Source organism: Durotheca rogersii, assembly GCF_024521655.1.
Source record: "Durotheca rogersii strain YMJ 92031201 chromosome Unknown GGS23scaffold_13, whole genome shotgun sequence".
Taxonomy (NCBI): domain Eukaryota; kingdom Fungi; phylum Ascomycota; class Sordariomycetes; order Xylariales; family Xylariaceae; genus Durotheca; species Durotheca rogersii.
The window spans coordinates 503,808-528,276 of record NW_026251244.1 but is presented as its reverse complement, the minus strand read 5'-3'; the positions used below and the strand labels follow the sequence as shown (position 1 = coordinate 528,276).

The window sequence follows — 24,469 nt, the reverse complement described above, 5'->3', positions numbered from 1 at the left end:
TTGCATAACCCCCTATTTCTATACCTAACAGAGGTATTTCCAAGCACACCCCGCATCGCCTTCCCAAAGTCCATACCTCCTCTTCTTGCGGAGCCCCTAACGCCGTCGCAAGCCACGGCAGTATGCACCGAGCTCGGCCTGAGCATATCCGAGTCTTCACCTACTGCTGCCCAGGAATGCTCGCCTATACCTGAGGTCTGCCCGAACGACGCCCCGGACCATGTCTCCGTCTGCAGGCAGCCAACCACTATCCCCGAAGAAACGCAAAATCCGACCGGACTACGTTCGCGATGCCCCAGGTTGACAACGAGATCAAGGGTCGCCTAGCCCTCATAACAGGCGCTTCGGGAGGGTAGGTATGCGAACGCCGCGCATCTCGCACACGTAGATCCCTACCAGGCTGCTCCCTCCAACGGGCCCTGCTGGTCCGCCGCAGACAGCGCTGATCTCTCGGCAGAATCGGCGCGGGATGCGCCCGGGACTTGTGGGCGCACGGCGCTTCGCTAGCTCTGACGTACTTCCGGAACCACCAGCCCGTCGACGACCTGGCCGCGGAGCTCCTCGGGTCTGAGGGCGGCGGGGGCCGCAAGATCACGGTCCACCGCGTCGACACGGGCTCAGCGGACGACGTCCGGCGGCTGTTTCGCGAGATCGAGGAGCAGCACGGGTAGAGCGGGCCGGACATCCTGGTGTCGAACGCGGGGTACGGCAAGCGGCTGCCCGGGATCCTGGACGTGAGCCTGGAGGAGTTCGACTACACGCTCAGCGTGAACCTGCGGGCCTCCTTCCTGCTCACCAAGCTGAGCATCCCCCACATGGAGGCGCGGGGGTGGGGGCGCGTCGTCTTCGTCTCGTCGATCGCCGCGCAGGGCGGCGGCATCAACGCGTGCCACTACGCCGCCTCCAAGGCCGGCCTGACCGGCATGATGAGGAACCTGGCCGCGAAGCACGCCAGGTCCGGCATCACCGTCAACGACGTCGCGCCGGCCATGATCGGCGAGACGGGCATGATCCCCGACGAGAAGTCGGTCGAGGGTACGCCCGGCGACGTGAGGAACATCCCCGTCGGCCGTCTGGGGACGCCGCAGGAATGCGCAAACGTCGTCACGATGCTGTGCCGGACGGGCTACTTGACGGGCCAGAGCATCCTGCTGAGCGGCGGGCTCAAGTAATCTCCCTCTTCTCGGAGGGAGAGGCGGCCGCCGCCGCTCGAGGTTGTGTTCAATAGCCACACGATATAGAAGATGATCCCAGCTAACCAGTGGGGGGTATACCCATCTATACATCTGTCTTCCCCGTCTAATATCAGGTCCGGTCTAATAGCGGACAAGCATAAACGTGACACATGGCGCATATAAGAAATGTGTCTATTCTCTTTTAACTTCCACGGCCCGCGAATGTTATATGGCGCTGAGTTTCGGGGGTCTCCCCCACGCCGCTGACGCTGACGCCGCCTCATAAAACCGGGTATGCGGGAGTCGAGGGGTGAGCATCCGGGCTGTAGTTTGATGGTATTCATGGACCGAGGCCCGTTTACCGTAGTGGGCGAGGCGACGGCAGAACAAGCCCTCACGGGAGGTCTCGTTTTTCTCTCGTTTCGGGAATCTGCCACGGATTTCACCACGAAACAGCAAGATGAGGCCAGGTGAGAGAAGACGCCTACATTTCCTCGGTTGGATATGGAGCAGTGTCAATATCTCTCGTAGCAATTATCGTACCGCCGACTTGTGAGAAAGATCTCTGTGGTTGAATGACCGAGATGACGCTGGATCCCCGCGTGGTGTAAGGCACGAAGTCCTGAAGGGAAATCCCGGTGTTATGCCCCTTTACGGATTGCCCCTCTAGCAATAGGTAAATTGGAACTGTGCCATTTTGCATAGGCACCTCCTTAATCTGCCTTAGTAGCATCTCGGTCCTCATCGACCAGGATTCCTCGCGACAGGGCGATACGGAGTAAAGACGCTCTATTCCGGGCGTAATTACCCGTATTCTTCACGAATTGCAGCCGCTCTTCAAGGTGGCATACCTGGGCTGGAAAGAGAAAAGGGGGGGAAGAAGATAGCTAAGGGGAGGGGAGGACACATACCAACTAGGTAGGCACATAAAAGCCACAGTTATACGCAGGCTTATAGCTGTTCAATTGATACGTTTTTACAGCGCTTCTTACGTGCTTTCCCACCCCGGAGCCCGCCTATTAAAGATCGATTCCGTCTCTAAGAGGTAGCCACCTATACAACTTCGTATTCCGTAGTACTTATTAGAAACCGTTAGTTACCTACTGGTGAACAGTGACGCCCGCATTATAGGCGAAAGCTATCGTGACGCAGTCCCAGAACACGCCTCTACCTGCCTGTCCGCCTTCTCTTTTTCTTCTCCTCTTGGCGCATTTTTTCCTTTCAACCGGCGTTTCCCTTCCCGTCTCGATCTGTCCCCCCCCCCAGAATACCATCACCGCCAGACGCGAGGCCCGCAGCGCGCACCCTCCCCCTCGCGCCCATGGCCACCACCCCGAACATCACCGTCTCCTTCCTGCCGCCGACGCGCCTGGACGGGTACGACCGCACGCGGCCGTCCGTCGCGCAGCCGGCGGGCGCCGCGCCGCCGCCGCCGCCGCTCTTCGTCGACGCCATGGCCGTGCGCGAGGCCGTCTTCGTGCGCGAGCAGGGCGTCCCGCTGGCGTGCGAGCACGACGGCGACGACGCGCGCTCCTGCCACTGGGTCGCGTACTCGGCCCCCCCCGCCGCGCCCGCCCCCGTCGGCACCCTGCGCGTCGTCCCCTTCCCGCACCCCCCGCACCCCGCCCCCGGCGCCCGCTACGTCGACAACGTGCTGCAGCCGCCGGCCGCCGACGCCGCCGCCGGGTGCCCCCCATCCCCACCGTCCCCGTCCCCGGACGCCGCCGCGGCCGCTGCTGCTGACCGCCCCACCGCGTACCACGACGGCCGCGAGCCGTACGTCAAGCTCGGGCGCGTGGCCGTCGTCGCGTCGGCGCGCGGCCTCCACGTCGCGCGCCGCCTGTGGGACGCTGCCGCGCGCTGGCTGCTGGAGAACCCGGACTACTTCTCGGCGCCGCCCCGCGACGGCGAGAGCGGTGAGGGAGAGGGAGGGGGAGAGGGGCGCGACGTGAATCGCGGGAGGTGGGACGGCTTGGTCTGCTGCCACGCCCAGGAGACGGTCGCGCCGGTGTACGAGCGCTTGGGCTTCGCCGTCGACGAGGGCATGGGCCGCTGGTTCGAGGAGGGCATCCCGCACGTCGGCATGTTCCTGCGTCTGCCCGTCAAGCGGGAGGCGGCCATTTGAGCCTGATTAAGCGGGGAAACGTACGGCGTCAAGGTTACAGGAAATGAGAGTTAGAAAAGTTAGAGATCTATACGCATACTACTATGTAGGGGCGGCGTGTGCATTATAAGGCGTTGGGTGCGAGATGAATGATCATATGATCATACAAAACAGAGGACTGGGGTCTGGGAGTACGAATGGCATATAATACCTATTACACTGGCTGGTTGCTTACATCGATCCTCCAATCACACCTGGGCCGAGTGTAACCATCTCGACTCGTATCTAGCTGTCGATACATCACGATTGCATCCTCGCTCCTAGCATAGTAATATCCGCCTTGTCCAGAATTCCTTATTTTAGTTTGTATCATTTGCTCACACGAGCAGAGCTTTTATTGGGGAGCCCTATGTGACTATCATGCCATAGTAACCACATACCACCTGAGCCAGAACGCACAAATGCAGAGTGAGAAAGATGCCCAGATCACCCGCGCCGTAGAAAAACCAGGAAAGAACACCCCGTTTATCGGTTGCTCTTGGCGACACGCTCCAACTCGTCCTTCTTCTTGATCGCGTACGAGTTGCTGCTCCCCTTGGCAGCGTTGATCAGCTCCTCAGCCAGGCATTCGGCGATCGACTTGACGTTGCGGAAGGAAGCCTCTCGCGCGCCGGTGGTGAGCAGGGCGATGGCCTGGTTGACTCTTCGGAGAGGCGAGACATCGACGGCTTGCCGCCGGACGGTACCGGCCGAGCCGATACGCGTGCTGTCTTCTCGGGGTCCGCAGTTGACGATGGCATCGACGGCGATCTGGATAGGGTTCTGGTCGGTCATGAGGTGGATCTGCCCGGGAATTGTTAGACTCCGTCCCAGCGTCAACACACGGGCCTGCAGGTAGACCTTACAATCTCGAAGGAGTGCGCGACGATGCGGACGGCCATCAACTTCTTGCCGTTGTTGCGGCCGTGCATCATCAGCGAGTTCGTCAACCGCTCGATGATGGGGCAGTTGGCCTTCCGGAATCGCTTGGCGGCATATCGGCCGGCAGAGTGAGGGATGTATACGGGGGATCGGATCTGGACGTAGTCGCTGCAGGTTTTCCTCCGTTAGCCTGTTGTTCTATTCGTCCTCGCGTCTTCCACGCCTCCGAGCCGAGTACGGGCCACTGTCGGGCCGCTTCAACAGGTATACATTCCGAATTCGAGATTCGCTGTGAACCCGAGGGTGGGGACGATATCGGTCGACTTACGTTAAGGAGATGTCGCGGATTTCGACATCCTCGTAGCTCCCTATGGATATATCGTTAGACGTGATGCTCTATCGATGGGCTGGCCCGACCGAGCAACTTGCGTGAAGGTGTACAAGCAAGTAGGGGGGTAGTTTAAGGAACGTACATCGGTTGAACAGCTTGACGCTGCCAATCTCGGAGACGACGTCCTTGGGAAGGACCTGGTAGCTGGCGACCTCGACCTCGACCTCGCCGTTGTCAGACATTTTGCGGATTCTGGCAGGAGATTGAAGATGGTGGTGGTGGGGGAGGATCGCGAAATTCCACTGTTGAAGTTCAAGATAGAAATTTTGGTACGGTACCTTGCCATATGAAAATTCGTGGGTTTGAATTGGTGCGCGCTAGGGCTGGACGAGCGGCATGGGAAAGCGGCCTGACGGTCCTGCACCGTTGTCGCCAGCTGGTGCTCCGTGACCTCACCCAGCTGCTGCGGAATCCCCACGTGACCTTCCGACTCTGTGTTCTCGCGCCACAACAGGAGTGGCTTGACACATACATATAGGTACCCCAGTACGTCTTCCCCTAAACCCCCTGAACCGGCACGGCGGACAGCTCTCTCCCTCCCGTCCAACCACAGGTCGCCAATTCCCAATTTGCCCCAAGTCTGCGGAGCGTCGAGCCTCCGTTAGGGAAAGTCCAGTTAGACGCAACCATCACGAGAGCGAGCAAGCCGAGAAGTACGAGGAACGAACGAGGCCACATTGCATTACTCTTTCTTCTCTTCGTTCTCTTCCCTGTTTTTTCTTTCTATATTATTATCTGTATTCCGCATGCCAGTTCCATCTCCACCCATCTCTTAATTAACTACCTACTGAATCTGCCTATCATCCCCTCCTGGCTCTTCCCCCTTTTCAACATCCATCCGAGAGAGAGCGAGAGAGCGAGAGAGCGAATACAACCCACCCAAGCACCCACTCATACATATACATACATACGCGAGAGAGAGAGAGCTGTACGTCCACGACAGACTGACCGACCGACACCACACTCCGCCATGGCCGGACCCAACGCCACGACGACCGCCGCCGACACCAGTGGCTTCGCGCGCCAGCGTCGAGGGGGTGGGACATCGGAATTCGTACCGGTGCGGACCGCCGTCGTCGAGGAGCTATCCGACACATCCGAGGAGGAGGAGGCGGCGGTAAACGACGACAGGAATAAGGTAGGAGGGGAGAAGAAGAATGAGGAGGACGCGCAAGAGAAGGATTCACGGCCGCGAGCCCGCCGGCCGTCGGCCCGCGAGCGCGTCGCCGACGACGACGACTACAGCCCCTGGGTCGACGTGCTGCGCGTGCTCTCGTTCCTCGTCGTGGCCAGCTGCGCGCTCAGCTACCTGGTCTCGGGGGGCGAGAGCTTCACGTGGGGGATGCAGGACCCGCCGCGGTACCTGCAGCTGCGGTGGTGGCAGGCCCAACTAGTACGTCTCCCCCTCCCCCACCCCTCTTCTCCCTCTCTTTATGTACGTCACCGCAGAGGAATTTCCCCATCCGACCCTAACGCGCCTCCCTGAATGCTAGCGCGGACCGATCTACCTGACGCCGGAGGAGCTGGCGCAGTACGACGGGCGGGACCCGCAGAAGCCGATCTACCTGGCGATCAACGGCAGCATCTTCGACGTGTCGGCGAACCGGCGGACGTACGGGCCGGGGGGCTCGTACCGGTTCTTCGCGGGGGCGGACGCGTCGCGCGCGTACGTGACGGGCTGCTTCGCCGAGGACCGCACCGCCGACCTGCGCGGCGCCGAGGCCGCCTTCCTGCCTCTCGACGACCCCGCCGCCGACGCCCGCTACCCCGCCGCCGAGCTCGCCCGCCTCCGCCGCCGCGAGCGCGCCGACGCCCGCGAGCGCGTCCGCGAGGCCCTCGCCCACTGGGTCCAGTTCTTCGAGCGCAACCCCAAGTACCCCAAGGTCGGCTACGTCAGGCGCGACCCCGCCTGGCTCGACGCCGAGCCCCGCCGCCCCCTCTGCGACGCCGCCCAGAAGGCCAGGCGCCCCCGCCCGCCGCCCGCCGCCGCCGCCGAGGGGGAGGGGGACGTCGAGGGGAAAGGGAGAAGCTGAGGAAATTGCAGGTTTTTTTTTGGGGGGGGGGGACAAAAATGTACAGTCAAAGTCAGATCGAGACAGCGCGGGTTCTTAACTACGGTTCGCGGGTTTGTTTGCACGGCACCACGCGCGGGCGCGTCCCGGAAACGGTACGGTTCGGCCTCCTAATACGTAGTCGCGATAGAGAAAATGGCACACTCACGGGATTTGCGTGACGTTCAGGGAACGGGCATCGGCGCCCCAGGCTGCGCGCCGCATTACCTTGCAGCGAGGGGATCGGACGGACGTAATTGTAATTGTAAAGCGGCGTTGCATCGCGTGGCTGACGGCGACGATAGATGGTGCATACGCGCGCCGCGACTTGGACCCGTGTGTAAATCCTAAGCCGCGTTTTGTCCGATGACACCCATCTGAGACATGCTAGTCACCCCCTAAACTCCATATCACTACCGGGTATACTCCTCGCCGGATTCCCAACGACTCCCACGATTACAGAAACCTCTGCGCGACCCAGGGCCGCAGAGAAAGACATTCACGAAGCATTCGAGACGGAGGCAGAGGACTTTAATGTTCTCAAGGGATCAATGGGTATATATTATTCAAAAAGTCAGGCCACTTCGTCTAAGCGTACAGCAATGCCAAAAAGAGCCAAAACCTGGCTAGGGGGCCCCCTGGGGCGTGTAGAAGAATCCAAGCATAATTTCCGTCCGCCCTCTCTGTTCTAACACGAATCCGCGCCGGTTCGTATCAACCAACCCGCCCGCCGCGGCGCACGCGCGCGGCGTGCCCGAGCAAGGGGGAGTGTTCGTCATGAACCACCCGTCTACTACTATCGATAGAGACAGGCTATTACAATTCCCACTGATCCGAAACCGACGCCGCCGCCTTTTATCATTAGGCCGCGGCTCTATAAAGCCGCGGATGTGGTGGTCTATCTGCTCACTCCAGCATCGGCAAGGCCGATCATAGCATGAAGAGAGCGGCGACGAGACCGACGAGGCCAGCGGAGCTGGAGAAGCTGACGAGGCTGGCACCGGCGACGGGGATCGCCGAAGTGGAGGTCGCCGGGCTTCCAGTGCTGGTGGAATCTGCGGGAGCACTGCTGGTGGGCGAGCCCGATCCAGAGCCGCTACCGGAACCACTTCCGGAACCGTTGTCGACGGTGCCATTGCCGGCGCTGCCACCAATAGGCGACAGAGGCGCGGTGTTGGCGGTCTGCTGAGACGCGATTTGCTTGAAATTAGCGAGGCTTCGCGTCGCGTTGGCAGCAGTACTGTTTCGATCATTAGCCATAACATCCTCATTGTCATCCTCGCGAGGGAAAACTCACTTCTCGTTAACCACCAAGACCATTCCGTTTTGGCAGTGTCTGCCCTGGGAGCAGTAGAACCACAAGGGGTTCGCAGCGGTGACCCTGACGGTATAGGTGGGGATGGTGCCAGCAGCCTGGCTGGCCGCTACGGGTTGGTAGCCGGAGAAGATGCCGGTCTGGTTGGTGTGCTCGGAGATGGGGGAACACGGGTTGTCGAAGTTAGACTGGACGACGCTGTGGTTGCCGGCACGGAACTGGAACTGGAGCAGGTCGCCAACGTCGGCCTTGATGTTTTCGGGGCTGAAGATTAAGCTGCCGTTCGTGCTACCGACCGACACAACGTGAACCTTCTGGGCGGAAACGACGCCCAGGAGGGCAAGGAGAGTAGCCGTGGTGAACTGCATTTTGGCTGTGTGTAAAAAGCGACTGATGACTTTAAAAATAATAGAAAAAAACGCGGTGGTTTAAAAGGTGAGTGAGCGTATGATGCGATTACAGAGCGACTCGCGCTGATCAGGACTAGCCTTACGAATATTATGGTTGAGAGGAACGAAAGAGGTGAGTGAAGAGAAAAGAAAGCAAAGATCCCAAGAGAAGTTACAGATGCTGAATGAACTGGAAGACAGGAGGAGGAGAGAGAGACTACCGGCGGGAGCAGCGTCGCTTTAAAGACTGGTTGGGGGGGTGGACGGGCGAGATGAGGGATCGCCATGGCGCCGGCCCTAACCCATGCCCCCCCCGAACATGGAGTGTCAAGGGTAGTCGAGTTTAAGAAATTCCATGAAACACGTTTGGACCGTCGACTCGATGGCTTGTTTGGGAAAGGCTGCGCACCCATGCTGGATTGGTTCGGGGGGAGGATCCATCAGGACGGAGATGCAGCACCCGAAATGCAGGCGTACCTTAGTTCTCCCATCCGCAGGCCCCAGGGACCGCTTCCCGCCGCGGCGTGCTGTGGCACACACCGATGTGGTGTCTCTGGAGATCCTGTTCCTACCTACTCCTGTTCCTGTTCCTTACATCTCGGGCGCGCTTGGCTCTATGGCGAAGCCTCTGCAACCGCCAACAGGATCCAGCCCACGCAGGAGGGGAGATACCCGAATATAGGCGGCGCTGCTAACTCGCCCTCGGCCTAGCGATATGAGGCTCTGTGACGATGCGTGTCGTGGAAGGTCGGGAGAACAGGGAAAATCGGATGCTCTCGCATGCTCATTGATCCATGCTTGCTCGAGTGCCAGAGAAGTTGTTCGAGGCAACGGACAAGCATTCCTAGCAGGCGATAGCGGGCAGAAGACGAAGAAAGGCCCAGTTCGGCGCTAACATTGACCTACTCATAAACGACGATGTGGACCTACTAGGCAGGCCTCTCAGATGGGCGGCAACTCTGTGGGCTGTCGGGTTTGGGGGCTGAGAGCGGTTAGGACCAAGCCTGGAATGTTTCGAATCCGGGGATTCGAAGTTGTCACGAAAAAAAGAAAAAAAAAGAAGCGAACAAGAGAGAGAAGAGGTGGCCGGGGTAGAGACCGGGGTCGGGGACAGCTTAGGGAGAGCCAGGGACAGGCATTGTAGTAAGGACGGAGCTGCGATAGGGCAGGCTTAGGGGAGCTTCCCACTAAATTAACATTGGGAGGTGCCTGCCTACCTCGGCCAAGCCAAGCGTTGCCCCAGCGTGCTCAGCGGGCTCCGGCGGGCTCAGCGTGCTGCTAGGCGTGCTAAGCCAGCGCCTCCGGGGGGGGATGACAGACGGGGTTCGCTCGGATCGCGGATGTTGCTTCAGCATTGACCTTTGTGACAGCAGCAAAACCCGCCCCGTTTCATCCCTTCCCCTTTTCGCTTCTCGTCCCTCGGCCGTGATTCGACGAGGTATTCATTTTGCCTGGCCCGGAGCTTAGAGGCGATCCCTACCAAGATTCACATAAGCCCAAGAGACCTTCTGTTATGTCGGTATAGGTACCTCCCGGCTCGGCCTACGTTGCGCAGATGCGGCCTGTACCTATATTTTGACATCGCATTTCGTCGCCCATTGCTCGTTTCTACCCGCTCTAATACATGAACTAGGTACCTACCCACCCATAGACGATTATTATACGTTAGGCGAGCTGGTAAGTTAGGCGCCCTCCAGCCTACCTTAGGTTAGGTATCTGGTATGTAACCTCCCTGGTGCAGGTGCCTAGGAGGTAGGTACTCATATATCAAATAGTTACCTGCCTGCTAATACAGAAGGTATGTGCGTAGCATATCTTAGGTACATGAATGTGCGATCTAGCACATCGAAATACGTTGGAAGGTACCTCGTCTCCCGCTAAGCTACCTGTAGGTTTAGGTAGGTACCTAGGTAAGTCACGAATGAGGTCCCCAAGGGACCTCAGACTCCTCCTCTAAGTACCTACCTGCCCCCAAACTCCTACACGTAAAATCCTATCAGCACCTACGTACTATCTTGGGCGCATATCCTTTAGCTACCTACCCAGATGCCATCCTCTATACCCCCTGAGGGGGAGGCGGGGGGAGTTCTTAAATCCTAAGAAACATTGGGATTAAATTGCAAACACCTACTACCGAGGCGGATACGCCCCTCGTCCATCCTCTTCCTTCTCCTGCGCGCCTACGCCGCGGTTATCTAGCCAAGTCTGCAGGTAAGTACGCATTTCTCGAATTCGTTTGACCCGACGGAGGGGGGCGGCGAGCAGCCAGGCGGGCCTCGCTCCGCGACGATCAGGGACATCCGGCCCAGTCCGCGTATCGCTGCCTCGTACGTAGGTACTACGCAGACGTGTTAAACGATGGGAAAACAACACACAGACGGTGTCAAGTTTGGGGGCCGCGCAGCCCGTAGGCGACGACAGAAGCAACCGAGGGGTCCTTGCGAAATTAGGAATAGTAGTAGTGATGGTAGTGATTATTAACACCCGTGGGGACGCGAAATTGGGAATGCTACGGTCGTAAGCAGGTCGGTAATGAGAACGCATGCCACGCTCAGGTCGTAGTACTACCGTGGGATTGTGTAGTCGCGCTTCTGACGCGCAGCAACGAAGGAAACTGGCGTTGGGAAGACCTGAGTGCCGTTCTGCGACTCCTTGGCTTCTTCTATTGCTTCCCCCACCCATGTGCTCGCTCTGCGATCATCTCCAGTCGAGCATCGCTGTCTACCTACCTCCTGCGTAGAACCCCGTTAAAATTCCAATTCTCCTAATGGCTGCGAGGCCTCTTCTATTTCCGTACACACACACACACCTTGTGGAGGGGCGATGTGTAGACGAATGGGCTGCACGCCGCTTACTTCGAGATGGGATGGTGGGATCACGCAGTCCATACGAACCCGACCGATTCCCCCTACTTCGCCGGAGCTGGAAGTGAAGCGTACGGGTAGCTCTAGCATCCGCCCCGATCCGAGCTAGCATGTTATCCATGCACACCATGTACGGATGAGATGCACGTAGGTACACACATATGTACATACATCCAGACTATAATGAGAGGCCAAGCGATGCAATGTCCGCACCAGGCGATCCCCCAAAATTAGGGGGACGCGACATGCTGGGTTGCGGACGGCGGCCTCGTAGATCGACTCGCCACATGCGTAAGCCGTTCGTGCCGAAAAGGAGACTGCCTGCCGATACCCGTGATCTCATCCTCCGTCGTCTATTGTGTACTGACTAGGCTTTCTCACCTTGGAGGAATCAGCCGCTACACCAGCGTACGGGAGGAGAGGGTAGCGGTAGAAATACCTTCGGTCGAAAAGCCCCCCCTCCTTCGCTAGCCAAGAACCTCGCAACCCAACTAACCCTCACATTCAAATATGGGCGCTATCCCGCTTTATCCTCGACCGACGACGACGACAATGTAGGTGGAGATCGAGTCTCGGGCCTCTCGCGGGCTTCCCGATACCGACTAGAACCACGATCCAGCCGGTACCTCCCCTCGTCAACGGATCATAGATCGAGCAGCAGCTGCGGCGCCACCTTCTCGAGATCCTCGACCTATTATTATCATCGACATCAACCCTCGTCGTCAGCAACCGAAACAAGGAGACTATGTCGTGAGGAGAGAATAAAGAAAAAAAACCCCCCTCCCGAAGCTCACCTCTAAGAACCCTCTCTCCTTCTCCACCACCGTCCGCGCGATCGCCTCCCGCACGAAGATGTCGACGTACTTAGCCACCGCTGCGTTCGCGTCCCGCGACACCCGCGTCCCGTCGCGCTCGAAGAACTCGTGCAGCACCCGCGTCAGCAGCTCCGGCGGGATCGTCTTGCGCGTCTCCTCCTCCTCCTCGTCTTCCTCCTCTCCCCTCTCCCTGCCCCCTTCCTCTTGGCTATCATCCCTGCCGCGTCGTCGCCCGTCGATCTCCATCCTATCGTCCTCGTCCTCCTCTGCAAACGGGTCGGCGTCGCTCGCGCCCGGCCGCGGTGAAGGCTTGTTGCGCCCGGACCCTCGAGCCTTGGACGCCGCTCCTCCTCCTCCTGCTGACCCTGCTGCCGCCTTCGAAGGCCTGCCTCTACCGCTGGGTGCTGAGGATGTACCTCGGCCGCGGGGGGCGGACTGTTTCGGGGGCATGGCTAGACCTCGTCTCCCTAAAAAGGCAAGTCCTTCGGAATGGGGGCGGAGAGGAGAGCTCGTCTACGGTTGATCCCGTGAGTAGGTGGGTAGGACTGGTGTCGGCGTTGGCAATGGTAGGTAGGTATGCGAACTCGGTAGGCAATTTGGGAAACTGGTATGATAGGAAGGGTAAGTATGAGTAGGTGTAAGGAAGGCAATTAATGATTGAGACGCGGCGCGCAAAATATGGAGCTAATCCGACGATGACTTGGCCCCAACTGTTTGCCACCTGGCCCAACTATCCCGCATTTTTAACCCTGGCAATACCTGGTGTCGGTCAGAGAAGAGGCCCCTATCCTACGATCTACGAACCTACAGCTTCTTCTTTCCTTTCCCTTTGGCTTATTTCGTAACTATCCTAGACGGAGCTGCGGGTTTTCCCCCATGTACTCGTTTGTAGTTGTATACCGCGTATGAAAAGAATTATAAAAAAAAATTTTAAAAGGCGTTATTTTCAAGCTTGCACGTAATTTCGAAATCATCAGAGAGGGGTGTCTGTTGCGAAACCACTTGCATTCAGATGTCTATGAGTCGTATGCAACCAAAGGAACCTGGGCCCGAGTCAGGCATCGAAACATATAGACGATGCAGGATGCCAAGTAGAAAGAATACAGTCAAGGGAATTGCCTAGGATCTAAATTACAGCGGATGGCCAACTGACAAGGTATGCGAGGCTTCCACCTCGTCCATCAGCCTGTTCCGCAAAATCAAGTTGTTCCAGAACGCCACGGCAATGAGTGATGTCCTTTCACAACTTTCCACTGGGGCATCCATCGCGCCCCTTTTTATCAGCCCCTTTGAGTCGACTTGGTCCAGTCGCCTGTCCACTGTATTACGCCACCACGCCTCCCCCCGTCTATAGAGATGTTGAGGGGTATCTTAACCGGAACCGCCCTTGAAGGCCTTTCCGAAGAGGAGAACCTGGAGTTGATCGTAGATCGAAAGCACACCAGCACCGGCGACACCACGGAGAATGTTGGCGCCAGCGCCCTTGAACAGGGACTTGACGCCCTCCTTGGCGACAATCTGGCGGGCGGCATCGATAGTACCGTTGTACTTGACGGCCTCACCAGAAGTCATCATCATACGACGACGGATAGTGTCGAGAGGGTACGAGGCAATACCGGCACCGGTGGTGACACACCAACCGAGAGCGAAGGAGGCCAAGAAGTTGTTCGCCAAGGGGCCGATCAGGACGACAGGCTTGATGGAGTCGTACAAACCAAAGTACAGACCACGGTAGACGACGATGCCAACAACTGACGGCATGAAGCCACGGTACAGGCCAGGAACACCGTCACTGGCGAGAGTCTTGCGGTAGACATCGACCAGACCGTTGAACTGGCGCTCACCGCCCTTCTTGGCGTTCTTCGCGTCGTTGGCGAGACGGGTACGGGCGTAGTCGAGCGAGTAGACAAAGAGGAGGGAGGTAGCACCGGCAGCCTAGCCAATCTGTCAGCGCCTATGGACGTACAATCACGGACGCTGGATATTTAAACGCACACCACCAGAGGCCAGGTTGCCAGCCATCCACCAAGCGTATCCATCGCGCTCCTTCTTAAAGCCGAACATCTTCTTGAACTTGTCACGGAAAGCAAAGTTCAGAGCCTGAGTAGGGAAGTACCGGATGACGTTGGCAGTGTTGCCACGCCACAGCGACAGGACACCCTCGTCGGCAGTGGTCCGTCGGAAGCAGTCGACGATGCCGTTGTACTTTCGGTCGAGACGACCGGACTTGAGCATCTCATCCTATATCCGATTCGTTAGCATCGGTGGTTCCCCGATGGCAGAGAGCGATTGCGCCCTTGCTCTGTCGAGTATATCAAGAGCATGCGAAAAACTGCCATGAGTGGGGTTTGGAGAATGCTTTCACGAGGGGGTGATTTTTTTTCCCCCCACGGTTGGAAGATAAAAAGGGGACAGGATCTACGGCTAAACGTACCTGGTTTTGAATCAGGAGCTTGACACGCTCAATGGGAGCGGCGGCAGTCTTCGAGACGGCGGCGGAGACACCACCCACTGGAGGACTCGTCAGTATCGTTTATCAAGCGCCGCAAAAGATGCCACGGTGCATCAGAATCGCGGTATCGAAGACGACGGCAATTCCGACGGAAATCGCATCGAGAGGCTAGACATACTCAGGAAGTCCGCCAGGAAGGGCTATGATCTCTATCGTCAGTAAAAAGCAAAATCTTCAGAACAGAATGCCACGAGAGAGATTTGGGTCGAAAGGGATCGGTTGCTGCCCCGGCCAGCCGTATTTCCGACGAACATCGCATCATCCCGAAGAATTCGACAGCGGCTCGAACCGCGCCTGGGGAATCAATTGAGGTGGCCGAGGGCACGCGCTGGGGGTATCGGAGCCGGTTGAAGGCGTATATGTGGCCGGAACTCGCAACGAGGGAATTATTGAGGAACCAAGGAACTTACCGGCATGCCCAGGACTTTCGGCTGCTCCGACGACATATTGTCGACTGTTCAAAGACAACTTGATCTTTGAGAGAGAAGGAGTGAGTGGGGATTGGAAGCGCTGGGGAAAATGAGGGTTGATGGAGAGGAGAGAGAGTTAGAAGTGGGAAGGATGGATAGTTTTGTGCCAGCCGAGAGAAATATTTCTACTGCGACTGGGGGGGGGGGGCCGTAGAAAGTTGGAAGGTTCGGGGCCCTGTGGAGTGGAGCGGAGGGAAGGAGGGAACGGGAAGAAAAAAAAATTGCTGCGGGTAGTTGCCCTTGGGGCCTTTGGCAGCCAGCACTTTTTGAGCGACTCTTCCCGGGTCCACCGCTAAGACCGCACAGAGACCCCTTTCAACCTAGCCGTTGCCCCAGGACCAATGAATGTCACGTGTATAACTGGGCCTCCCCTAGAGGAACCCGCTAGGCCGCTAAACAGCAGCCGGGCAGCAGCTGTAGGACGGCTGTAGGACGGCTGGGATTCAACTATACTCAGCTGGTTCGCCAGCTGCCGCAGGGCTGGCTTTGACTGTCGCCTACCGACGCAAGACGGCGTCAACTTGGCTTCGAGCTATCCTTCTGCCGGACAATTTCGGAATGGCTACATGTCTAAGTCAGGGCAGAATCCCATCCATTCATCCATCCACCGATGTCACCGATTCCTCCGATTCTACCAACCTTACCTCGCAGAGATCAGACGCAAGCCTATTCTTTATTCCATTAGGTACCTCCTAACTTGGGACAGATGCATGCCCTCCCTAGACACTTACAAGCACCTACGGCACGCACTGAATGATAGCTTGTAGATTACCTAGGTGTTTTCATAGTGAATCTATATTTAACCTAGGCAACCTAGGTTACTTGCTCCATAGGCAGAAGGATCTCTACAAACACGAACCCTATGTAATATTGCTTTCGGAAGTAAGCAATTGGTTCTCAGCGTTTTCCTTCCTCTCACGCGTATCTATCTCTAGCCTAGATCTAGAATGATGAGAGAAATACAAAATGGAATTCAAGATAAATGAAAATGTGTCTTGCGCTCTAGTAGCATCCATGCCTATCGCACGCACGCACGCACACACGCACGCACACACGCACACAGAAATTCCCCGGTTGATAACGACATTCCATGCGTCGGTAGAAAAAAGAGTCACGATGCCCCTCCACATGCTTCCAGTCTCCAGGGGTCTCCTCTGGTCTCTTGATCCCGTTCCCCGAGTCTGGTGGGTCTTGTGCCTTACTACCTTGTAATAGGTAGTAGCTAGGTAGTCCGCTAAAAACTTCGAACAGATTAGACGGTATACACTCTTGTACAATGTCATTGCTGCAACGGCTCAGTACCACAGTTTGCTTTCCGAGGGATATTTAGATCGAGAATTTACAAAGCCCCCATTGCATGACACCACACTCATCTAGACGCCCATTCTCCACCTCTCTTTGTCCCCTCTTGGCTTAATCTTGATCCCAACAGCCTAAGAAGACTACAAGATTGGTTAGATAAACAGTTAAAATTTACTACCTACTTACTATTCTCTCCAGCCCTACCACAAGTCCCAACACAACCCTGAGTCTTCGCAGGCTGCAGATGAGTACTACTTCATAGGTGATGGCATAACACTGTCTAGCGGGGAAACAGATGGTTTGCATTATACCTACACCCTAGAGGCTGACCCCTATATTATCCAACTAGTGGTGTAGATTTTAGCATGGGACGAACTCGTTGTCCAGTAGGTTGGCTGTGCTTGTTGTCGCCATTGGTTCTTTCATCCATCATTATTCTAAACGCGGGGCTCAGGTGCCTATTACGAGCCGCAGAGGGTGCGATGAGGCAGAAGTCTACAATAGAAACCCCGTGCCTTCTACGCATATCCGTAGGGGTAAGAAAAAACAGTCACTAGCGCCTAAGCGATAAAGCCTCCATGTGCGGGTGGGGCGACGGGGTAACGGGGTGACAGAGGGTTTTCCATTTGGACCCTATCTGAATGCAACTACAAGCAAAATTCTGAACCGTAACCATGCTAAACGCGACGCCGGGGACCGAAAGCCCGAATCCACCTAATTTCCATCCGCGATCCCTCTAGGCCCGCCAAACTGTTCCATCGTTGACTGTCGGCCGTCGCCATATTCATCGTGTGGTGTCGTGAGGTTGATGGTTTAGTCCGACGCACCGACGGCTCGGGCTATATTGAGGTCAGCATGCACATACCACTAGCAGAGTTCTCACACCCTATCTCGGACGTACTGTAGATCTTCATCTTGCTGTGCGTGACAACAGACCTGATCTGCCCCTTCTCCTCGAGGTCCTTCAAGCATTTCCGCGCTAGCGAGCCGTTAATCTTTAGTCTGTCGACGAGCGTGGCGACTGTGACGAGGCGGTATGATTGAACATCCTTGTAGAGCTTCTCGGAAGTGGTCTTGTCGAGAAGGACGGCGTGTTGCGCCTTGTCCTTGACTGTACAGCACGCAAGCCAGTTAGAAGAGCCGGGAAATTGGCATTCGGGAGGCACCGTCATCCTCTCTAACGAGCCTTGTTATCGTAAAAGTTCGTCGTACTCACCCTTGCCCCTGTGGTATCAAGGTTAGCTAAAATATCCAGCTCAGGTTAGATGGCGTCGATGCGACACGTACTTGGACCACTTCTTCTTCTGCTTCTTCGCGCCAGTCGCTGCGGGGGCCATATTGTTGGATTTCTGATGTTGGCGTTGCAGTTGTGATAATGTGGTGGTGGAGGGGCCGAGAATAATTGAATTTTGGAAAGTTCGCTTCTACATTGTGGGCAAAGGCCACTATCAATGTATGTCACGTGATTACATACTTTGAATTTCGTGGCGGGTGATGTCTTAGGTAATGCTAGTTCAGGTGTGCCTAGGTATCTCGTGGCCTGTGCGTCAGCTATCACAATCGATAGGTACCTGCAGAGGTACCGTAAGGTAGATATCGAATCCTAGGCATACAGTGAGCAGCAGGTCACGTGCCATAATGTCATGCCAACTAGGGTTCTCCTACAGGGCACAGCCTATTACATTATCATATAAAAACAAGTTGCATAGAATATCCACCTATACACACCTCCTTTTCCTTAGCCTTAAGAGAGATTCTTGTATTTTTACTACATACGGCAAGAATATAAAAGAGGAGCGCGAAGTGCTTGGACATTTAATTAATACACTTATTTTAATTGGTAAGGTCTCATGTCTTATCCGCAGAGTAGTGTTTATTTTAATACTATTAGAACGTCTGCCGCATTCCATTTATTTTCCTCTACTACCGGAGCGTAACCTCCCAGACTAACGCAGTGTTTCACGAACGCTTACTTTACCTCTTACTACTTTCCCATGTCCTCAGATGATGGGTACATCCGTGATGACTGGCCGAAAATCCCGGATGGCAGCAACTATGACGGCAAGCGGCTACTTACCTTAGTTCGCAGCGGCAACAGCCCCTTCAAGAAAGTCTGGGATGTAAATCTTCTCATTCAGGAGGTTGAAGACAATATCAATTCCCAGGTGATTGATATTCCATTTGTTTCCAAGGGCTCGAATAACTATGTAAGTCATTGATAACCACTAAACATCTACTCTTTACGACCTAGATATCTCAAACTGAACTCCGGGGCGAGGGCAGGGCTTTCACTTCAAGATGTCCGACCAACGGGACATCTTAGTGCGTTTAGCTCGTGGGGACGTAAACATGCCAGCTTACGACGGCTCCCCGATGGATTTTCTAATTCAAGAGATTAAGTTCGAGGCCGCTGTTTATACGCTCCTAGGGTCACAGCCTGATATCCCAACCTCCCGCCCCCTTTATTACCGTGCTCCTGTCCAGCACAACGGTGCGAGAGTTGATATGCCAAGGGATATTAGAGGTCGTTGTTTGATGGTCTTTGAGAGAGCAGAGGGAGAAAACAACATCTGGGGTGAACTTGGCCCGGATGGAAAGGTACATCACGGATCATTTGCCTTGGCACCAGCCACCTTCTCCCCTCTCCGTCACCAGCAGCTCACACTATTGTCCCTTGAATTAGGCCTGCCTTCTTGCCCAAGCTGCCCGCATCCGCGCATCGTTGTTCAATTTCAGTCTCCCAGCTGACTTCGCCACTGCTTGGCTTCGTCTACGCATCTTCGAATTTATGCCAGAGGAGCTTCCTCTTCCCATTGCTCCTACGCGTGAGTTCTGGATCGCTATATTCACATCTAAGATTAAAGCAACAATTGGCGAGGAAGGTGACATGATCGGGTGGGAGGACGACCACAACATCGTTGGTCCGGTTGCCTTAAAGGCTAAGCAGTCTCTCCTGCGCTTCGTCCCACACATGATGCCTACAGGTAACGATGAGGGCTCTCTGTATCGCCTCGTTCTAGACCACGGTGACTTTGGCATTCACAACATGTCAATCATGGTGGATATAACTAGTCAACCGTGTGTAACATCCTTATATGATTGGGAGACTGGCTGCATCATACCTGCCATCTTGTCTGATCCGGAGATGGCTGTGCGGGTTGATCTGGTCACAGACGAGAATGGCGCCCCCTCGATTACTCGAGTACCTAAAGATGCAACTCCAGAGCTCCGCGATGAGTACATGGTGTGCGCGAGTCAATATATCAAGGTACGCCCTTGACTTAAGGCTCTGTTCCCTCTCTCCGTTTTTTTCTAACTACCTTTGTTTTTGAAGGTCCTCTATGAACATGCGCCATACTTTGAACGTGCCATTCAGGCTGGGAAAGACGCCCGCCACCTTTGGTTTGCGTTGAAACGCTGGAGGGGTAACGACCCAGAAGAGTTCTTCGGTAAGCTTGGCGCCTGGGCTGAGAGTAGAATGAAAGAGATTGGAGTTGAGTGAGTGTATGCGGCAATAGACAAGATAAGGAGAGGATAAGAATAGCCCGCAAGGCCATCAAAAAACGTGGCAGTATCCAGACGGCACGGCAGGTAAAAGAGGGAGGATCAACCGATTGAATTCTCTAATCAGAAGGACCAGAGCCCCGATATATATACAAAGCTGCTCCTAATCAGGCCTATTGAAGGAAGCTAGTAGGGATTATTGCTAACATGCCTGAAGGTCAGGCTTCAAGTATGCGATTGTAAGGAAATCCTTGAATACGTTATCGTAGCGTTTGGTCATGGAACCAGACACCATGCAGCACAACAAGCAAGGCATTGTGCCAACTGCATTCTACTCTTGCCTTGGCTTCGATGCGTGCTTATGTTGCCTCTTTCTGCACTCGCCGTGGACCTTATACTTCGGCATGTCCTCGTTGAACGCGAAGCTGACGGCTATAGGTAAACCTGTCTTGGTTATAGCTTTTGCTGCCGTTGCTAGGCACAACAACGCTGGCATCGCTGATCTTCATCTCAGATCAATCATCCTTGGCGATAGTATTAAAGCTAAACAGACCGCCGCACTTGTTTAAGGCAGGAACGGGGAGGAGGCCTACTTGAAAAGCAGGCGGGGGGTGGCTGTGGTAGTCCTGCGAGAGAAGACTGTCAAAAGTGAGGACGCAGCTAGGGGATGGTGAAGAAACACGATATACGCGTCAGGGACAACAGCGAGCTTCGTCAGGAGTACATTGCCGTCGGAGGCTATCTAAGTCCTCAGAACGATCTTGTTCTCAAAGGATATAACGTCCTTCATTGCTTGGCCGTCCATTACATACGCGGTACCTTCGACCTTAACAACGGCCTCGTTGGTATGGATGCTATGGTGGCGGTGATGGAGGTAGATGCAGAGGGTGATATGAGCAGCATGCTTAAGATAGACATGGCAGATGGGGCCATTGATGATGTCGCTGATGGGTAGGGCTTATACAAGAGCTCGAGCGGTTAAGCCTGTTAGGAGACATCTGCCTCCCCCAGAGAGGGGAGATCATTACAACAGACGCGGTCAACGAGGGCAGTCATGGTGAGGCAGGCCGGATGTAACAAGGGAAGGAGAAGGATGCAGAGGGAGAGGAGTTGGAGGTAAAGGGATGTGGACGGGGAGTTTCTAACAAAGGAATAGGGGTGCTGTGGAAGAACAACTTTACCCTTCAACGCCTTTTATTAGTTACCAATCAACAACGTACGATTCAATTACAGGTAGCTTGCCAACCTAATAATAGCCCTGCCTTTCCCGACCCAACCGGCGCTTAGGGAGGTTTCTCCCACAGAGGTGCCACGATACCTTTTACAGATTACCGACACACCTTATACCTACCCACGCACCCAATCGAGGACGTACCGATCAACACGGAAACCTACACAGACGATACCGATACAAACGAAATCAGATAAATAATAAAAAGATAGCCCAGATAATAGGGTTAGAACACGGAGCTTAATTAGAACAGGAATTAAATTGCCATTGGACAAATAAACACAGAGACGGGCATTAGAGTCGAACATAGAATCGGACGTATTATCAATCGGGTTAAGAATTAGGTTTATCAAATGGACGGGATCGGCAACAACCAAACGCGGACGGGAAGGACGGAGATTGCGTAGCATCATGATATTGTTTTTTTCTTTGTGTCTTTTCCTGCTGGCCCTTGACTAAACTGAATTGCTCTCAGCTATTCGGGGTCTTAATTAGGTCTAGGTTCATTAGTTAATTAGGATACAGTTACAGCTCTACTAGTCCTATCGTCTAATCTCTCTTATCTCTTTCTGTTAGCTTTTAGTTAAACTAAGGAGGCTGTAGTAGCACGGTAGAGCTAGTCCTTGTAAGGTTTCGAATGAGTATTTATTCTATCTAGAAGATATAATAAGAGTTTTCATTACTACTAATAGCTTTTTAAAGAAGCTATTATTATAAGATATTGACCTTTTATATTTTAATTAAAAATAGGTATTTTTATTACATGTTAGAGTTTTAAGTAGGTGAATAATACCGTGTTTGCTAACAGTAGTAAGTGCACGGACGATTTTTCAATAGCGGGAAAGGTGTACGTACATATGTACGTGTAGGATCCATTAGGCAACGTCGGATTTCGTGCCTGCCTTGTGCCTTGCCTGTTGGTGCCACCTTTTTAACTGGCTTCCTCAGCCTGCCTGGCCTGCCTGGCCTTAGGTACATGCCTCTCGCCTACCCGCCTCCCTCCGCCTCCATACCTGACCTTGCCTACCGGATCTCTTCGTTGTCCGTCCGCATGTTTTAACATCATTCTTCCGACGCGATTCGTGATCGTATTTGGGTAGGGGATGTCCGGATTGAGCGACCTGTAAGTGGGATCGTGAGCCTCAGCCGACCAAATCTCCAAACGCCATGAGGCGAATCGTCTCTTGATCGAATCTCTCCTATTGCTGCGTATATACGTGTTCTGGACCTTTTCCCTTTTTTCTCTCTTCGTTCCCTCGCTTGTCAAGACCATTGCTGCCTACATACCTACAACGGACGAGACGGGAGTCCGCAGTGACACGAAAGGCACGTCGTGCCTGATCGTCGTACTGTGATCCCTTGCGACCACGCGTTTCCTAACGTCTTATTCCCCCGGGGGCTTTCCATCCTTCTGTACTGTCCGTTTCAACCTGTACACTACTTAGCTATCTAATAACAAGCCTCGAACCTCCTCCGATATGCCGAAGCCGCTCGCCATCCTCGGGATACCTCTTCGCCGAGTAGGCCCGCGACGTATCTCCCTCCTCCTGACGCTCGTGGGCCTATTCGTCTTGTTCACACTCCTCTTCACCCTACCCAATGCTATGCCGACGGGACCCAGTCTGTCTAAATCCATCGCCGACCATAAATTCTCCCTACCGAAATATAAGGATACGCTCTCGTCGCTGAATCCTTTCCGGCCCGCTTCCCACAAACCCCCGGAGCAGAACAACTCAACATACGGTGGGAGTTCGTGGTATTCAGATTGGAATTGGAAGAGCCCATTTTCCTCGTCTGTAACGTTAGATGAGAACCGGTCCCTTCTCCCGCCCTTGAAGGAGAGGCCTCCCATCTATTGCTATTATGACACCACCGCCCAGCGGGATGATGCTACCAAAGAGGCCGAGAGCGCGCTGCTGCTCACGTGGCGACGCGCCTGGTGGGCGCAAGGATTTGAGCCCATTATCTTGAGCGCAGCAGAAGCTATGAACAATCCGTTCTATGACGAATTGCAGCGGCTGGAAATGGAGCCGACTTTCAAGAAGGATATGATGCGCTGGCTGGCGTGGGAGAACATGGGTGGCGGACTTCTGTCTCATCATCTATTGTTTCCGATGGCGCCTCGCGAGGACCCTTCACTGTCCTTCCTACGAAGGGGCGAGTACCCCGGCCTGACGAGATGGGGAGGTCTTGAAAATGCCTTGTTCGCCGGGTCGAAAAATACGGTAGCTACGGCTATCAGACAAGCCCTCCAGAGCCCCAAGAGAAAGTCGGCCAAGGACTTTATCGCCGCCGTCCCCGACGAAACTTTTCTCATTGACTCATCCTACCAGTCCTTTGCCTTCTACGACAGTAAGACTGTTGAGAAGAGCTATAAAAAAGTGGCAGATGAGGTAGTAGCCGATCGCCCCCGAGGCTTGAAAAGCTTAAATGGCCTTGTCAATGCCCATCTGCAAAGTACCTGGCAGGATATTTTCTCGGGGGGCATTGCTGTCCTCAAGCCTATGCCGGCTCATACAACGCACATGATCGAGCTAGCCTTCGAATTGGCAACGACGATTGCGACTTGCAGTGATAGCCCGATACCGACGTCTTGTCCACCGAATCTCCCAAAATGCACTCCCTGTATTTCTTCGCCCCCGATGAAGATCTCAACGCCGGTGCACTACCGCAACACGACCAATCTATATACAATAGCGACTGTGCCGCACCCGTACACTTTGCGCATGATGGACTCGCTCCGCGATACGATAGACGTTGATTGGATTAGGCGCGAGACACAACGCGACGAATGGCTTTATAGCGTCTTCCAGGAACTTCTCGGCGCTGAGATATCCGGCTCGGCGCGGGTTGTTAAATTCAAAGACGCCGTGGCTGGGGAGTTTGCCACTTCGCACACTCTCTGGTTGACGGCCGAGAAAGACACGATCCCGCATGACCTGGACTGGTGGTTCGGCTTCGAGATTCCGCGGAACACGTCCGGCGATAAGTCGGAGGCCCCGGCTCCGGCGCGGAAGCCGAAACCAGACCACAATCCGGCTGATTCGCCGATCCCGGGTGCCGATGAGCTTTCGCGCGAACCAGCCCTCCTAGCGAGGGCACGCGAGGTAGTTAAGAGCAAGGCCGAGCGGGACGTGCGCGTGCGCAGCGCCGTCGAGGCCTGGAACCTGGCCGACACGGAAGCCTGGCGATTCGCCCGCGCTTTCTTAGCGCGCTCAAGGGTCGAGAGACTCAAGTGGGAAGAGGAAGAGAGCAAGTACGCCGGGGGTGTAGGGATCGATAAGAGAAAGGGGCGTGGAGGCGGTTGGCTGCGATGGGGAGATGACGATTGAGATATGTATCAAAACACGTGAACCGCGCTGCGTAGGGAAAAGGAGATCGCGGGAAGGACGTGTATGGTTTTTTTTAATGAAACGAAGGGTTTG

The 24,469-nt window shown here is 55.1% G+C and overlaps 10 protein-coding genes across 10 annotated transcripts; 5 read left to right on the top strand and 5 right to left on the bottom strand.

Moving 5' to 3' along the window:
* Positions 1 to 3: 3 nt before the first annotated feature.
* Positions 4 to 1,172, top strand: GGS23DRAFT_610587 (NAD(P)-binding protein; the record flags this gene model as incomplete). The annotated part of the gene is made up of 3 exons (XM_051520339.1): positions 4 to 352; positions 458 to 605; positions 672 to 1,172. The coding sequence occupies exons 1-3, from the start codon at positions 291 to 293 to the stop codon at positions 1,170 to 1,172; spliced, it is 711 nt and encodes a 236-aa protein (XP_051371114.1). The 5' UTR covers positions 4 to 290.
* Positions 1,173 to 2,177: 1,005 nt separating this feature from the next.
* On the top strand, positions 2,178 to 3,552 carry GGS23DRAFT_610585 (acyl-CoA N-acyltransferase). Its single transcript, XM_051520338.1, has one exon. The coding sequence runs from the start codon at positions 2,497 to 2,499 to the stop codon at positions 3,298 to 3,300; it is 804 nt and encodes a 267-aa protein (XP_051371113.1). The 5' UTR covers positions 2,178 to 2,496; the 3' UTR covers positions 3,301 to 3,552.
* A 252-nt stretch (positions 3,553 to 3,804) lies between these two features.
* Positions 3,805 to 4,773, bottom strand: GGS23DRAFT_597625 (40S ribosomal protein S5; the record flags this gene model as incomplete). The annotated part of the gene is made up of 4 exons (XM_051518649.1): positions 3,805 to 4,122; positions 4,185 to 4,368; positions 4,529 to 4,568; positions 4,674 to 4,773. 4 exons carry the CDS (start codon positions 4,771 to 4,773, stop codon positions 3,805 to 3,807), a joined length of 642 nt encoding a protein of 213 aa, XP_051371112.1.
* A 788-nt stretch (positions 4,774 to 5,561) lies between these two features.
* GGS23DRAFT_597624 (cytochrome b5) lies at positions 5,562 to 6,624 on the top strand (the record flags this gene model as incomplete). Its single annotated transcript, XM_051518648.1, has 2 exons — positions 5,562 to 5,984; positions 6,085 to 6,624. The coding sequence occupies 2 exons, from the start codon at positions 5,562 to 5,564 to the stop codon at positions 6,622 to 6,624; spliced, it is 963 nt and encodes a 320-aa protein (XP_051371111.1).
* Positions 6,625 to 7,179: 555 nt separating this feature from the next.
* On the bottom strand, positions 7,180 to 8,566 carry GGS23DRAFT_572235 (uncharacterized protein). Its single transcript, XM_051516612.1, has 2 exons — positions 7,940 to 8,566; positions 7,180 to 7,882 (listed from the first exon to the last, which is right to left on the bottom strand). The coding sequence occupies exons 1-2, from the start codon at positions 8,323 to 8,325 to the stop codon at positions 7,573 to 7,575; spliced, it is 696 nt and encodes a 231-aa protein (XP_051371110.1). The 5' UTR covers positions 8,326 to 8,566; the 3' UTR covers positions 7,180 to 7,572.
* A 3,180-nt stretch (positions 8,567 to 11,746) lies between these two features.
* GGS23DRAFT_98623 (CENP-S associating centromere protein X-domain-containing protein) lies at positions 11,747 to 12,576 on the bottom strand. Its single transcript, XM_051521445.1, has 2 exons — positions 12,005 to 12,576; positions 11,747 to 11,901 (listed from the first exon to the last, which is right to left on the bottom strand). The coding sequence occupies exons 1-2, from the start codon at positions 12,473 to 12,475 to the stop codon at positions 11,854 to 11,856; spliced, it is 519 nt and encodes a 172-aa protein (XP_051371109.1). The 5' UTR covers positions 12,476 to 12,576; the 3' UTR covers positions 11,747 to 11,853.
* A 343-nt stretch (positions 12,577 to 12,919) lies between these two features.
* Positions 12,920 to 15,261, bottom strand: GGS23DRAFT_572228 (mitochondrial carrier domain-containing protein). The gene is made up of 5 exons (XM_051516611.1): positions 14,948 to 15,261; positions 14,656 to 14,677; positions 14,460 to 14,536; positions 14,021 to 14,266; positions 12,920 to 13,960 (listed from the first exon to the last, which is right to left on the bottom strand). Exons 1-5 carry the CDS (start codon positions 14,981 to 14,983, stop codon positions 13,397 to 13,399), a joined length of 945 nt encoding a protein of 314 aa, XP_051371108.1. The 5' UTR covers positions 14,984 to 15,261; the 3' UTR covers positions 12,920 to 13,396.
* Positions 15,262 to 16,909: 1,648 nt separating this feature from the next.
* On the bottom strand, positions 16,910 to 17,798 carry GGS23DRAFT_572224 (ribosomal protein S25). The gene is made up of 4 exons (XM_051516610.1): positions 17,597 to 17,798; positions 17,526 to 17,533; positions 17,211 to 17,420; positions 16,910 to 17,148 (listed from the first exon to the last, which is right to left on the bottom strand). Exons 1-4 carry the CDS (start codon positions 17,644 to 17,646, stop codon positions 17,123 to 17,125), a joined length of 294 nt encoding a protein of 97 aa, XP_051371107.1. The 5' UTR covers positions 17,647 to 17,798; the 3' UTR covers positions 16,910 to 17,122.
* A 252-nt stretch (positions 17,799 to 18,050) lies between these two features.
* Positions 18,051 to 19,951, top strand: GGS23DRAFT_98537 (uncharacterized protein). The gene is made up of 4 exons (XM_051521444.1): positions 18,051 to 18,516; positions 18,593 to 18,907; positions 18,993 to 19,577; positions 19,644 to 19,951. Exons 1-4 carry the CDS (start codon positions 18,304 to 18,306, stop codon positions 19,809 to 19,811), a joined length of 1,281 nt encoding a protein of 426 aa, XP_051371106.1. The 5' UTR covers positions 18,051 to 18,303; the 3' UTR covers positions 19,812 to 19,951.
* Positions 19,952 to 22,419: 2,468 nt separating this feature from the next.
* GGS23DRAFT_98467 (uncharacterized protein) lies at positions 22,420 to 24,439 on the top strand. Its single transcript, XM_051521443.1, has one exon. The coding sequence runs from the start codon at positions 22,523 to 22,525 to the stop codon at positions 24,374 to 24,376; it is 1,854 nt and encodes a 617-aa protein (XP_051371105.1). The 5' UTR covers positions 22,420 to 22,522; the 3' UTR covers positions 24,377 to 24,439.
* Positions 24,440 to 24,469: the final 30 nt, after the last annotated feature.